This window comes from Geotrypetes seraphini, chromosome 6 (assembly GCF_902459505.1).
Source record: "Geotrypetes seraphini chromosome 6, aGeoSer1.1, whole genome shotgun sequence".
Taxonomy (NCBI): Eukaryota; Metazoa; Chordata; class Amphibia; order Gymnophiona; family Dermophiidae; genus Geotrypetes; species Geotrypetes seraphini.
This window is the reverse complement of record NC_047089.1, coordinates 16,019,912-16,034,032: the sequence shown is the minus strand read 5'-3', so window position 1 is coordinate 16,034,032 and position 14,121 is coordinate 16,019,912. Positions and strand designations below refer to the sequence as shown.

General features: G+C 43.9%; 1 protein-coding gene across 2 annotated transcripts in view; it reads left to right on the top strand.

Moving 5' to 3' along the window:
• Positions 1-4,343: 4,343 nt before the first annotated feature.
• Positions 4,344-14,121, top strand: part of CLNS1A (chloride nucleotide-sensitive channel 1A) — a 42,086-nt gene continuing 32,308 nt past the window's right edge. The window contains exon 1 of one of the 2 annotated variants that reach the window (XM_033948719.1): positions 4,344-4,606. In XM_033948719.1, coding sequence (XP_033804610.1) covers positions 4,482-4,606 — 125 coding nt within the window. In that variant the 5' untranslated portion in view covers positions 4,344-4,481. The remainder of the gene's footprint in view (positions 4,607-14,121) is intronic. The other variant, XM_033948718.1, reaches the window with a different exon arrangement.

Here is a 14,121-nt window from a genome sequence, read left to right as displayed (position 1 = left end):
GGGAATACACACCGGGTCTTGACACAATTAACAGTTTTAAGAAGTTTATCTTTTTTTTTTACTCAGGATACATTTGACATGTTATGTGAATAATACATTTAAAATATATTGTGTAACTGAATCAAATTCTTCCTAAATTCATTAAATTGAATTAAATCATTAAAACATTATAAATTGCCAATAAATTGAAATGAAAACCAAAGGATTGTGAATCAAATTGATTCTCTGACAATACAAAGATTCCAACCTTTAAAAATGATGTTACATAGTTCAGGCAACTTTATAAAGAGTTTTTAGATACTAAAATCTTGTTATTAAGGTTTAATTGACGTGCTGGCACTTTGAGGAAATTCTTTGGTTTTGTGCGGCAGTTTGGGCACTCGGGCTCAAAAAGGTTAGCCATCACTGTCCTAGGCAGTTCAGTTGATAGACTGCAAATATATAACAGTTAGGAGGAGTGTGTGGCGCAGTGGTTGGATCTACAGCCTCAGCACCCTGGGGTTGTGGGTTCAAACCCCGCGCTGCTCCTTGTGACCCTGGGCAAGTCACTTAATCCTCCATAGCTCCAGGTACGTTAGATAGATTGTGAGCCCACCGGGACAGAGAGGGAAAATGCTTAAGTACCTGCTTGTAAAAACCGCTTAGATAACCTTGATAGGCGGTATATAAAATCCTAATAAACTAAACTAAACAATCTAAGTGGTTTCTAATAAAAATATTTGGAGTAGGGACACAAACCAACACAGTACACACAATGAAACTTAATTGGAACATGAGGAGAAGATTAAAAGAGATTGTTTACAAATAGCAAGAAAAGGTCAAGGAGGGAAGGAAAAAGCATGAAGGACAATGGGAAAAAATAAAATCTGGCCCCCCCAAAATGGGATCAATTAATGAAAGGGATGGAAACAGCAAGCTTTAAGTTATGCTTTGAATTTTGAGAAAGAACCCTCAACACGGAGATAGGAAGAGAGTTCCACAGGGCGGGGGCCGCAACTGAAAATGATGAATTCCTGCAAATGTCAAGAAATAGTTGGCTAAAGGAGGGCACAGTCAGTAAATGATGCTGGGATGAACAAAGGGCTCTTTGTGGTGAATATTGAACCAGAAGGCTGAATAAAAAAAAGATGGATAGACAGGAAGGCTGAATTTGATAAGTAAGAATGTTATATTTGAAAGAAATTCGGTATGTGATAGGAAGAATGTGTTCCTCTTTCAGAAGAGGTGTAACATGATCAAATTTAGAGTGATGATAAAGAAGTCCGACTGCTGTGTTTTGCATGAGCTGGAGTCAGAGCTGATACTTCGGAAGACTGGTGAGAAGAGAGTTACAGTGGCTGAGCTTAGAGAAGACTAAAGAATGGAGGAGAATACGAAGAGAATCTGTGTGGAGTAACAGAGAGAGAACAAATATGACAGGGCAAGAAAAGAGGAGGATACTAAGTTTGAAATGTGAGCATGGAAAGATAAGGCGTTATCCAACAGTACTCTTAGAATATTAGTTGATGTTTTAACTGAGAGGGAGACAACAAAAACAGCAAACATCTCTTCAAAGTCGCAGCAGTCTTTTTGACTTTCTTATAGCATAGCCAATGTCTTTTTCTTCAACAGTTGCCAGTGGGGATCAGATCCACCATTTTTATCCATGCTGAACTCACATAAGATAAATGGATCCTTCAGGTAGTCTCTCGAGGATATGCCCTTCACCTTCTGAAAAAGCCTTAAACCTGCCCTCCAAAAGAATCTGTTTTCAAGTCGCTTCAGAAATCTCTGCTTCACCAGGAACACTTAGCCCTTCTTCACCTCGATGTAATACAAGCATTTCTACCAAAGGAGAGGGGCAGAGGGTTCTACTCCAAATACTTTCTGATTCCGAAACAGACCAGAGATGTCCATCCAATACTAAATCTCTATGCTCTCAACAAATATTTAATAAAGGAGAGATTTTGCATGGTTTCTCTGGGAACTCTCATACTCCTTTTGGAAAAGAACAATTGGCTTTGCTCTCTAGATTTAAAAGAAGCCTACATTCATATTCTGATATTACCAGCCCACAGAAAATACCTTTGATTTCGAATGGACTCTCAACACTTTTAATACGGAGTACTTCATACAGCCTTGCTTCTGCTCCGAGAGTCTTCACCAAAGTTCTAAAAGTAGTGGCTGCGACCCTGCACAACTATGGATTTCATGTTTACCCATACTTAGATGATTGGTTAGTCAAAGCTTCCACACCAACTCTGGGTCACCAGACCACCAAGAACTGAACTCAGTACTTTGCATCATTGAGCAATATAGACGCATTATAACATTCTTAGTCTTGTTTACCATCACTTTTCTAATAATTCCTAGCATCTTGTTTGCTTTCTTCTTTTATTGTCCTTTTCTAATAATTCCTAACATTTTGTTTGCTTTCTTGGCTAGCATTCTAAGCAGAAGTTTTGAATATATCATCAACATTAACACCTAGATCCTTTTCCTGAGTGGTGACTCAGTGTGGAGCCCTGCTTCAAGTAACTGTATCTTTAGGGGTAGATATCAGCATGGAAAGAGTATAGATAAAAACAAGGGGGCTATAGGGCTAAATCATGATAACCTGACAGGTCATGGACCTGATGGGCCGTCATGGGTGCGGACTGCTGGGCGCGATGGACCTTTGGTCTGACCTAGCGGAGGCAAATTCTTATGTTCTTAATTCTTATGTTCCTTATTTTTCACTGCATATGACGCACCCTTATTTCCACCCACTTTTTTGGGAGAAAAAAGTGCGTCTTATGGAGCGAAAAATATGGTACATCATTATGTACCCACTCACATTAAATTTTATTTGCCATTTGGAAACCAGTCTAGTAAGGTTGTCTTGCAATTTCTCACAGTCCTCTTGTGATTTAATAACTTGGAATAACTTTGTTATCAGTAAATTTGATCACCTCACTCATTTTTCCTGTTTCCAAGTTGTTTATAGATATGTAAAAAGAAAACAATGGTCCCAATACAGACCCCTGGGGAATCCCACTTTCTACCCTTCTGCATTGAGCTTGACTATTTAACCATACCCTCTGTTTTCTATCTTTTAACCAGTTCTTGATCCTCAATAGACATTACTTCTTCTCTTGAGCCTTTTTTGTTTTCTCAGGTGTCTTTAATTTTGTCAAATGCTTTCTGAAAATCCAGATGTACAATATCAATTGGCTTACCTTTATTACATTACATTAGGGATTTCTATTCCGCCATTACCTTGCAGTTCAAGTCCATGTTTATTCATACCTTCAGATAATGTAACAAGTTGTTGAGAAAAAACTTCCTTAGACAAATCCATGTTTTTTGCTGCTACCGTCTACCACCCCTGCAACTATTTTTGCTGCTGCTGCTACCACTTTGCCACAAGCTCAGCTGCCCCTATAGCACTGATACAAAGCCTACTTCCCTATGCCTGCAGTCCAGTACTGCCACGTCATATCTCCTCTGAGGAATTCTGTTAGAAGGATTGGGACATGCAGTACTGGAGCACAGACCTGACACCATGTTATGGGAGATTAACTGTGTTCTGTCCCTCCTCCCCTGCCATGCTTACATGCAAGCCCTGCCCCTCTCCTCCTGCACAAACCCAAAGTTGCAGCAGAAAGTGCATATGGCTTCTGAGTCCTTGCATGGTCCCTAACAGGAATTCTCAATGAAGGGGGGAGAGGGTGGCACATGATAGGGTCTTGAGTGTGCATAGTCCTTTATATTTCCTGGTTTATGGCTTCAACCTGCAAATTGAGGTCTGGGTTGAGAGGTAGAGGGCCAGTTCTGAAAGGCGAGAGAGATGGAGAGGTGCTAGTGGGAAAGGGGCTAGATTTAAGATTTGGATTAAAACCAAAAGAATTCTAAATGGATTACATCCATAAAATATACATATAACATACCACATATCAACACCTGAACTCTAAGCAAGAGGAAAAGCTAGTAGGAGGGCAGGATAGGCTAAATGGCTTTTATCTGCTGTACTTTTATATTTATTAAACAAAAGTGTAAATCTAAAATATGCAAAAGTTAATCAGGGCCAAAAGCTTGACCAAAAAGCTTTTTCCTAAAAGTCAATAAATTGCAGTCCTCACTATGGCAAGGAGAAAAGTCCTAGTTTTGGACATTTTGTTCTTGGGGACCAAGAGTGATGTTGACTTTGCATGAATTAAGCCTTATCGACCTTCCCTCAGCAAAATTTAGAACATGATGCAGATGTTGAACAAGAAAAAGCACATGACCGTCCTTTAATTCAGGTTGGAACTGGAAGTGCTCCCTTAGAACATTCCTAGAACGGGGCCTATATAACCTAAAGAAACGAGGCGGCCGCTTATTTCCTATGGCGCATGCGTCGCCGCCGTCACAGCCGCACGTAGGTCCGTCTCTGTGCTTAGCGGCGTGCGTGGACGTGCGGCCTTCCCGGCGCCTGCGCACCGTCTGCCGCGGGCGCGAGAGGTTCGGCGCGAGCGGCAGCCATGGCGCTCAGTTTCCTGACCAGCTTCCCTCCCCCGGCGGAAGGCGTGCGCCAGCAGCAGCTCGAGACAGAGGCGGTGATAGACGGGCAGCTGTTGGGTAACGGCACTCTCTATATAGCCGAGAGGTAAGGGGGCCGAGGGCGAGGGAAACGATGAAAATCCGCTTCTGAGGGAGCGCGGGCTCACTCCCCGAGTGGGGTGGCTCGCGCCCTGCAGAGAGTGCGCAGTCGCTTCGGGCAGTTCCTCTCGGAGGGACTCTTTTTTTTTTTTTTTTTGGCGGAGGGGCTACAAGGGAGTCATTTGTCCTTTCCTCGTGGGCGCGAGGACAGGGCTATCTCTAACACCTCCCTTCCCCCCCCCCCCACCACGATTTTTTATGTTGAAAGAAGAAAAAAAAAATGTTAATTTTAAATGGCCTCCTGTACGCTTAGGAAAAGATTGGCGATGTTAACACAAACTGCGGCCTTGTGCCCTGTCAAGAAAGTTGGCCCTTACTGAACTGGGCCCACCTTCGTTTTTGGACAGACTGCCTTTTTTTTTTTTTTTTTTTTAAATCTTTATTGATTTTCAAACTTTGACAGTGCAATACAATTAATTGAACATAAACACTGCATAAAACCCACTATTAAATACACAATTAATACATAAAACAATCATTTTCTCCCCCCCTCCTCCCAATTATTAATACAAGAAGACATATTATGTTATTACAATGTTATAGCTAAGTAATTTTAATAATAAAAATACATTTCCCTCCTCCCACCTCCCCTGGATGTCAATCATTTTCTCCCCCTCCTCCCAATTATTAATACAAGAAGACATACGTTATTATAACATGATTAACTAATTTTAATAATCAAAATACGTTTCCCCCACCCTGGATGTGTAAGGAAATCTAATAAAGAGAGAGGCTGCCTTCTGGTGATTAGGGAACGTTAGACAGCCTGAGAACATGGGGATGTGGGTTCACGTCCCACTGCGGCTCCCCGTGACCCTGGGCAAGTTACTTAACCCTCCATGGCCTGCTTATTGAAAGCTTTTATACAGCTGCTAATGACTGGGGGAGTCTATTCCAGAGCGGTTTATACAAACGAGAGAATGATGCGGGGACAAATTTCTCCCCGCAGGAACTCGGTTTTCCCGTTCCATCCCTGTCCCATTCCTATAAGCTCTACCTTAACCGCACAAGCCTTGAACACTTATGATTTTAAAGTGTTTGAGATTTGTGCAGATGAAGACGGAGTTTGCAGGAATGGGGCCGGGACGGGAAAATGAGTTCCCAAGGGGACGGGGAAAAATTTGTCCCCGTGTCATTCTCTTAATATGAGCTTTGTAACATGGTTTACAATACAGAGTTTGCGTTTCCTGGGATGGTTTTGAGTTTGTTCTCAATACAGCCCTCTTAAACCATAATCAATCCGCTTTCTTATTTTCTCTTATAATATATAATTAATCTAGCTGCTTATACATACCTACTTGTACATACCTATATAAAATATATCATATTATCCATATTTAGCATCGTGTACTGTGTTCAATACTACTCCTGCTTCAATTTGCACTTAGGCCCTGATTCTGTAAAGTGCGTCCCGATTGTAGGCAGCTGTAGGCATCCTACAGCTGTCTAATCAGCCAATCGGGAGGCACGTTTTCTAAAACAAATGCTACCCAGGCAGGCTGCCTATATTGAAGGCGCCTCTGGGAGCCTAGGGAGGCCTGCAAGCCCGCTAAGGGTAGGCGGTAGCCTTAGGCGAACCTAGGAGTCCCTATGCATCTCCCTAGCAGAGCAGAAGACGCTTACAGTGTAGGCTAGCAAAATGCTGGCTTACATGGTAAGTAGACACGGCCGCTATACTTAATTGCGGCAAGGGATCTTCCTGCCGCGATTAGTATAGCGGCCATGGCTATGACCGCCAGTCCCCTCCCCCCCCCCCCGACGATCGTGGCAGGAGGGTGTTCTCCCCCCCTCCCCAGTATCTGTATCGTGATCTATGTTCGTCTTGGAAGTACTAACTTCCTGATAAATCTGGTTAGCTCTGCTATGATTATCTTATATCCCCAGTCCCTACTGTGTTTATCCCTATATGGCAATAGCTTTAGGACTAATAGGCTCTACTAGCAGCCTGTATGCCACCAGCTTTCAGAACTTCTGCTTCTTGCAGCATGATAAGGTGCTAGCTTTAGGACTAATACATACTGCTTACAGCTATATGGCACTAGATTTAGGACTACAAAGTTCAATGTGTTGCTTGTATGCCACAATCTTTCTAGATTTCTAAGTCCTGCTTGCAGCTTGAACGCCACTAGTTTTCTTTCATTTTTTAGTTTTGTGGCTGTATATGTATATAGCTAATATGCTTCTAACTTTAATTACACAGCAAAAGAAGGGCCCTCCTGGACAACACCTATAGCTTGCAAACATAAATAGAAGCACTCCCTAAGCAAAATGTATTTTGATAAGGGCCCAATAAGATGAACACCACCAGGGAGAGGGGCAGTGAACACAAGAAAACATAAATAGGAGAACCAGGCAACAAAAACAAACACTCCATGGAAAGGAGGCCTACTAAACATTAGATCTATGAACAAGAAAGGAATCCAGATTGCAGACAATAAGAGGAAAATACACTGGATTTCCTAGCAATAACAGAATCCTGGCTCACAGAAAACAGTGGAGTATAAGTTAGGCATGTCCACCAGACTATCACGTCATGCTCCAAAATAGAAAAGGTAAAAAAAAAAAAAAAGAAGGGGTGGGGGGGAGTATCAGTAATACACAAATCCAAACCGAGTTTCTAGCAAATGAAAATTACCCAACCTACAGGAACAGAATGTCTACTCCTTCAAATAGGAAACTCAAACACAGTGGGCATAATGGTATTATACGTCATCCCTGACCTGGACACAGAAGAGTGGCAAAACATTGTGAACCTCATTGCAGAAACTAACTACTACTACTTATCCCTTACATAGCGCTGAAAGGCATACACAGCGCTGTACATTTTGACATTTATAGACAGTCCTTTCTCAGAAGAGCTTACAATCTATCTTGGACAGATAGACATGACATGTAAGGTTGGGGATGCAGAACCCAAGGTGAGAGGAAACATGAAAACATGGTGGCAGATAAAGGCCAAATGGCTCATTCAATCTGCCCATCCACAGCAACCATTATCTCTTTCTCTAAGCAATTCCACATGCCTAACCCAGGCTTTCTTGAATTTAGACACAGTCTCTGTCTCTGTCTCCACCACCTCTACCACCCTTTCTGTAAAAAGTATTTCCTTAGATTACTCCTCAGCCACCTCTTAACTTCGTCCTTGCCCTCTCCAGAGCTTCCTTTCAAATGAAACTCAACTCGTGTGCATTTACATCATGTAGGTATTTAAATGTCTCACTTGTATCTTCCCCTCTCCTACCTTTTCTCCAAAGTATACAGATTGAGATCTTTAAGTCTGTCCCCATATGCCTTATGACGAAGACCACGCACCATTTTAATAGCCTTCCTTTGGAATTAGGAGTCGAAAGCACTCTCAAAGAGAGCCTTGAACGCTGCCAGAGAGTCTGCCGTAGGGATTTGGGCAGCTTGTTCCAAGCATACGGCAAGCAAGGTAGAAGGGATGGAGTCTGGAGTTGGCAGTTAAAGAGAGAAGCACAGATAGGAGGGACTTACCAGCTGAGCGGAACTGACAGGGGGAACATAGGGGGAGATAAGTGAAGAGAGATAGTGAGGGGCAGCTGAAAGAGTGTATTTGTAGATCAGTAAGAGGAGTTTGAGTTGTATTCAGAAATGGTCTGGAAGCCAATAAAGTGACTTTAGGAGAGTGATAACGTAATTGTAGCGGCTCTCCCAGAATATGAGTTATGCAGCCGAATTCTGGATGGATTGAAGGGGAGCAAGATGGCTAAGCAGAAGGCCTGAGAGTAGCGAGTTGCAGAAGTCTAAGTGTGAGGTGATGAGAGTGTGGATAAGTATTTTGGTAGTGTGCTCAGAGAGGAAGGGTTGGATTTTGGTAATATTATAGAGGAAGAAGCGGCAAATTTAAGCGATATGTGGTATCTGGGCGGTGAAGGAGAGAGAGGAATCAAAGATGACTCCGAAATTACAAGAAGGATGAGTGTTGTCCACAGAGACGGAGAACGAGAGAGCGGAGAGGTGGGTTTAGGCAGGAAGATGAGCAGTTTTGTTTTAGCCATATTCATTTTAGATGGTGATGAGACATCCAGGTAACCTAAAATTCTCATTTTGGGTATGTGGAGACTTCAGTCTACATGTAGATCTAATCTAATCTAATGCTTGGCTTTATATACCAAGACTTCAATCCAGGAAAGTTCGTCTTGTTTTACAGTAGTTAGTTTAGGCCAATAAGGACTGAAGAGAAAGAAAAAAAATGAGAGTAAATTAATTACCAAAGTGCTTAGTGAACAGAATAGTTTTCAAAAACTTACGAAAAAAAGGAAGAGAGACAGAACTTCTTAAAAAGAGTGGAAGGTCAAAGAATGGCCAAAGATCTTGGTTCCTTTGATACCTTTGCTAGAAGGACAGGATAATTTGAGTTGTTGGTCACCCCTTGCAAAAGAGAATCTATAAAGATTCCAGGAGAGCAGAACTAGAGGTGTGAAAATGCCATGAAGAATTTTGTTTAAATTCTTTATTCATTTTCAATCTTACATCAAGTGTATAAATAACAAAGCATTAAAATTGAATACATCACTTGACATTTTGAAAATAACACAAGCACATTTAAACTGGATTCTGAAATACACAGGAAGCCAATGAAGACTATGAAGCAGTGGTGTCACATGATCAAACTTGTGCTTCCCAAAAATCAGTCTGGCAGCTGAATTCTGGACCAGTTGCAGTCTAGAAAGACAGGTTTTTGTAATGCTAAGATAAATGACATTACAATAGTCAACATGACCCAATATGCCAAAAAGCCCAACAGGCAGTCCAACAACTGGAGGGATTAGGACTACACCAAACAGTGAAAGAACAAACCCACTCTAAAGGACACACCTTAGATCAGTGGTCTCAAACTCAAACCTTTTGCAGGGACACATTTTGGATTTGTAGGTACTTGGAGGGCCTTCAGAAAAAATAATTAATGTCTTATTAAAGAAATGACAATTTTTGACGTAAAACTCTTTATAGTTTATAAATCTTTCCTTTTGGCTAAGTCTTAATAATAATATTGTCATTTATAGCTAAAGAGACATATGATGAAGAAACTGTTGTATTTTACTTTTGTGATTATGACAAACATACCAAGGGCTTCAAAATAGTACCTGGCGGGCTGCATGTGGCCCCTGGACAGCGGGTTTGAGACCACTGCCTTAGATGTACTGTTTGGCAAGATGGCTGTGGTGCTTGGGGAAGTTGTTGCGGTGTATAACTGAGTTTTTGCCTTTTCTCATTCGTTGTTTGTTTCCTAGTTAACCAGATTTGCAGAAAGGACTCCCTTTAGGAGATTTTTGATCTTTTGTATATAGTTTTTTATTTTTCTTTGACATAACCATACTGACAAGTTCCAGGCTGCATCACTCCTTATTCCTGTTCTGTTATGCCCCTTCCGGATTCCATACGCTAGGTGTTCAGGCCCAACCTTCAGTCCGGATATTGCAGAAATCCACACTTTTTCTGAGCACATGCTCCAACCCCCCCTTAACCTGAGACCTGGTAAACAAATCCAGTTTCACTTTCTGCAAGCAGTCTGTGCAGAAGTCTTGCAGTTGCTCTGCTTATATCTTATTTTTTTGCTTAAAGTTCATTTCTCAGACTGCAGTTTCACAGAGAAGCTCTGGTGGATCTGTGGAGCCAGCCTGCTATGTTCCACCATATATAAATTCAGGGTCCCTTCCCCTGGGAGTCTGCGCTTGTCACAGGTTTCAAGCGCAGGCTATATGCTTCTGGAGTGAAACCCACCCAGGTTTCAAGGCGCAAGCTGCCTTTCCCACCCCCTGACCATGTGGATGAGGATCCATTGGGGCAGAGGTCATAGTTAGTGTCTGGCTGTCTGGCAGTCCAAAGATCTTCCACTCTGGAGAAGTTTCTGAGACAGAAAGGCCTTTTTCTCCATTCAGCTGCTGTTAAAATCGCTGACAGGCATGGTACTGCAGAGACTGCAGGTACCTCCATTATTTCCTATGGGAACTTCGGAGGTGGCTTGTGAAATAATTTAAAAGTTATTTTTCACAGTTTGAGGGTAGGGTTCAAGTACCCCAGACCCCAAATCCCCAGAGCTTCCCAGACCCCCCAGTCGCTATTTTTTTATTATTGAATTTTGTTTATTTTTGCTGTTTTTGGTGCAAATTTGTGACAGCGGCCATCTTGAATTTTAAAATCAATCTTTTTTTTCTAACTTTTATTTCTTCCTCAAAAAACAGTCAATTTGACTCAAAATTGATTGGGATGGACTCCCCAACCTAATCTATTGAATGTGGCCATTGATTGCACCAGATGGGCGCCGGATCAACGATTGTGTACTGCGTGCCTGGGAGGGGAGCAAGAGCTTTGGATTTTGCCTCCTCCATGTTTTCTTGAGCTGGGGAGCCGGCTTGAGCTGGGGAGCCGGCCTTTCAAAGAAAATTTCACCCAGAGGCCGTTCTGGAATCCGGCGCAGTATGTCTGTGTCTACGGACTCTTTTGACATGGCGCACGTACTTCAACAGAGCTCTGCCATGGTTATAGAGTGGGCTTTTTCATTGGATTTTATTTGGCTCCTCTGATCAGCGTTTGACACTACCAGCAGGTGCATTAGGGCTTTTTCGGTCTATGGTGTCTGTGCCTAAGCTTCCTGGTTGGGAGCTTTCTTGTCTGGCCATGCCTGACCTCGATTGCAGTAGTTGCCATGCAATTTTTATGATTCTTTTATTTCCTGCCACTGTTTCCTGCCGGCTGATGCCTTTGCTGAGACTGGTCTCCTTGGCCACCCTGAGTGTCCTGATTTGGAGGTGCTGATCTTTCACATTTGCAGCAGGCTACTGTAAGCTTCTACAGCTGATGTTCTGAAAGAGCTCCATTTGGATTTTCCACCTTCTAGGTCTTTGGCTTTGGTCTTCGACTGTTCTCCTGTGCCTTTTTCCATTCACGGTCTGATTTCAGAACAATGTGATCCCCAGCTCTTTCTAATCTGCCAAATCTATATCTACGCTTTATCACCTGAATCCTGATTTTTGGCAGGTCTGAACAGCCTGAGGTAGATTCTGCCGTGGCGCAAGTTTTCCAGCATGCAGCCCTCCCTAGTGATAGGGGAGTGAGGTTTCACGACTCTCAGGATCGCAGGGTGGATATTATATTATAAACTTATTTTTTTTTCCTAGCATCCTCAAGTAGTTGAGTGGCGGTGGCCACTTCCTTTATGGCGCGTACCTGTGCAATGCGTCCTCTGTGGAGGTGCATGCCTGTCCTCCGCTGGTGCTGGTTGGTGTGGCTACGGTGCCGGGTGCCCTTTATGATCTTATTTGAGTTTTTAGTACATTCTCTGCTGGTGTAATGTCTGAGCTCCTTGGATCCATCTTTGGATGAAGACCTTCATTGGCGAGATTCTTGTTGGTATAGATCTGGCTGACTTCTACTCAGGTGTTGTGAGCGCCGCCCTAAGTTGCTACCTGTGATCCAGTTTCACTGGATGTCGGGAGGGGATCATCCTCTTCGTTCCTCTCACAGGGGTCATCAGGGATACTCAGGTTTTTTTCTCCTAGAAACATTCCCAGGGCTACGCCCATGTTGCCACGTTTCTATTTCCAGGCATCCTCAGATTCCTGTGCAGTGGCTTTGCCTCACAAAAAAACAGAAGAAAGCATGAGTGTCGCCAGGGATCGGGCAAGGCTTCCTTCCGCACAGGCTTTCTTCTACAGTTTTGTCAGGAGTGAACGTGACTTTCATCGGACACTTGATAGTACTCCTTTGCCCGCCTTTGGCTTGGTTTCTAGCCTACGGAAAGTCAACCGCAACAGAGTCCAGGGTCTGCGATATTCTGTAATGTCTTTTAGTCTTCAGGATGCTGGAACTTGTTCCAAACCATGAATGGGAGCTTAGATGGATACTCTTGATACTTCCTCATGCCAGAAAGGCTCGGGGGATTGGAGACACATTCTGGATCTACAATCAGTCACCTGCTTTTTGTGAATTCCCGTTTTCTGAATGGACAACGGAGTACATGGTGCTAGCTGTCTCCAGGGGAGTTTCTAGTGTCCTTGGATCTCAGAGGTTTTCTTCCATATTTCCATCTGCCCAGAGCATCACAGGTTTCTGCGTTTCCATGTTCTGCAACAGCATTTTCAGTTTGCAGCTCTGCTCCTTGGGCCTCGCGATAGCTCCTGCACTTTCGTCAAAGTGCTTGTAGTTGAGGTGGCTTTCCGCCTGCAGGGGCTCCAAGTCCTCCATTCCTGGGACAGCGGGTGATGGGCTCCATCAATTGGGTACAAAGGTGCGGTGTGAATGGTAATGTCTCTGCTGCAGGCATTGGCGAGTTCAAGAAGAGACGCATAGCGTCCTCCCAGTCCTTAGAGGGCTCTCTTCATCTCTAGTTGTGTGTTCCTTCTCTTGGACTGTTTGACTCTCTCGGCCTGGTTTTGTCTGCAGGTTCTGGCGTCTTGGGTAGCCTCCTTGGAGGCGATCCCTTGAGCCGGAGCATCCATATGCCCTTGACGGGAGTCCCTCCTATTTTGGTGATCTCTGCTGAGTTTCCCCCTTCAGATGCTGCTCCCCTGGTCGGAGCCAACTAGCAGCAATTTGAGCTCATGGCTTTAGGGGATTGCTCTAGGCCAGGGCTGGCTTATTTGGTTTTCCGAGTGGATGATTCTTATGATAGATGCCAGCCTGTTAGGTTGCAGGCTTAATGCGGGGCTCGCTGCAGTCAGGGATAGTGGACTCCTGGTCTGCAATGTTGGTTGACCAATCATCTAGAGCTTCGGCGGAAAGACCAGCGGTGCAAGTTTCTTTGACGCCACGGAATTGGCATATGTACATCACGAGGGAGCTCTACTCTCTTGGGCCTGAAATATTGGTGGCGTTCCACTGGGTGGAAGCGCATCTTCTTTCTTTCTCAGCGGCGGCCCATGGAGCCAGAGCTGGAGTCAACAATGTTCCAGCAGTCTTCCTCGGTTGACAGTTCCTGGTCTCGGGAGCATGGTCACTCTCGCAGGAGTCGTTCCATCTGATCTTGCAAGAACTAGGGTGTGCCCCAGAGGGTCTTGTTGGCTTTGACAGAGTTTTCGAAGGCCAGGCGCCTTTTTGGTTGATGATCTGCAAGGAAGCTGGGACCAGCTGCCTTGGTTTGGCTGTGGCTAGCTCACAAGTGCCTATATGATCCCTCCATGGCCTCTGGTTGGTCAGATCATCCGCTGGACAACGATGCATCCTGGCTTGGTGTCTCTAGTAGCTCCAGATTGACTTTGCCACCTGTGGTATGCGGTTCTTGAAAGTCTTCAGCGGAATGAGAAACTCCAGCTCCCTTTTCATCGATACCTTCTCAGTCAGGGGCTGGTGACCATGGAGAACCCATGGTGTTTTGGTCTTACGGTATGGCTCATGAGTGCTCAGCTTGATGGTGCACGGTTATTCAGAGGTAGTTATCGTGACTTCTTTGGACTCGATGTAACCCTCTCCTATGGCTTCTTCTGCCAAAGCCTGGAAGGC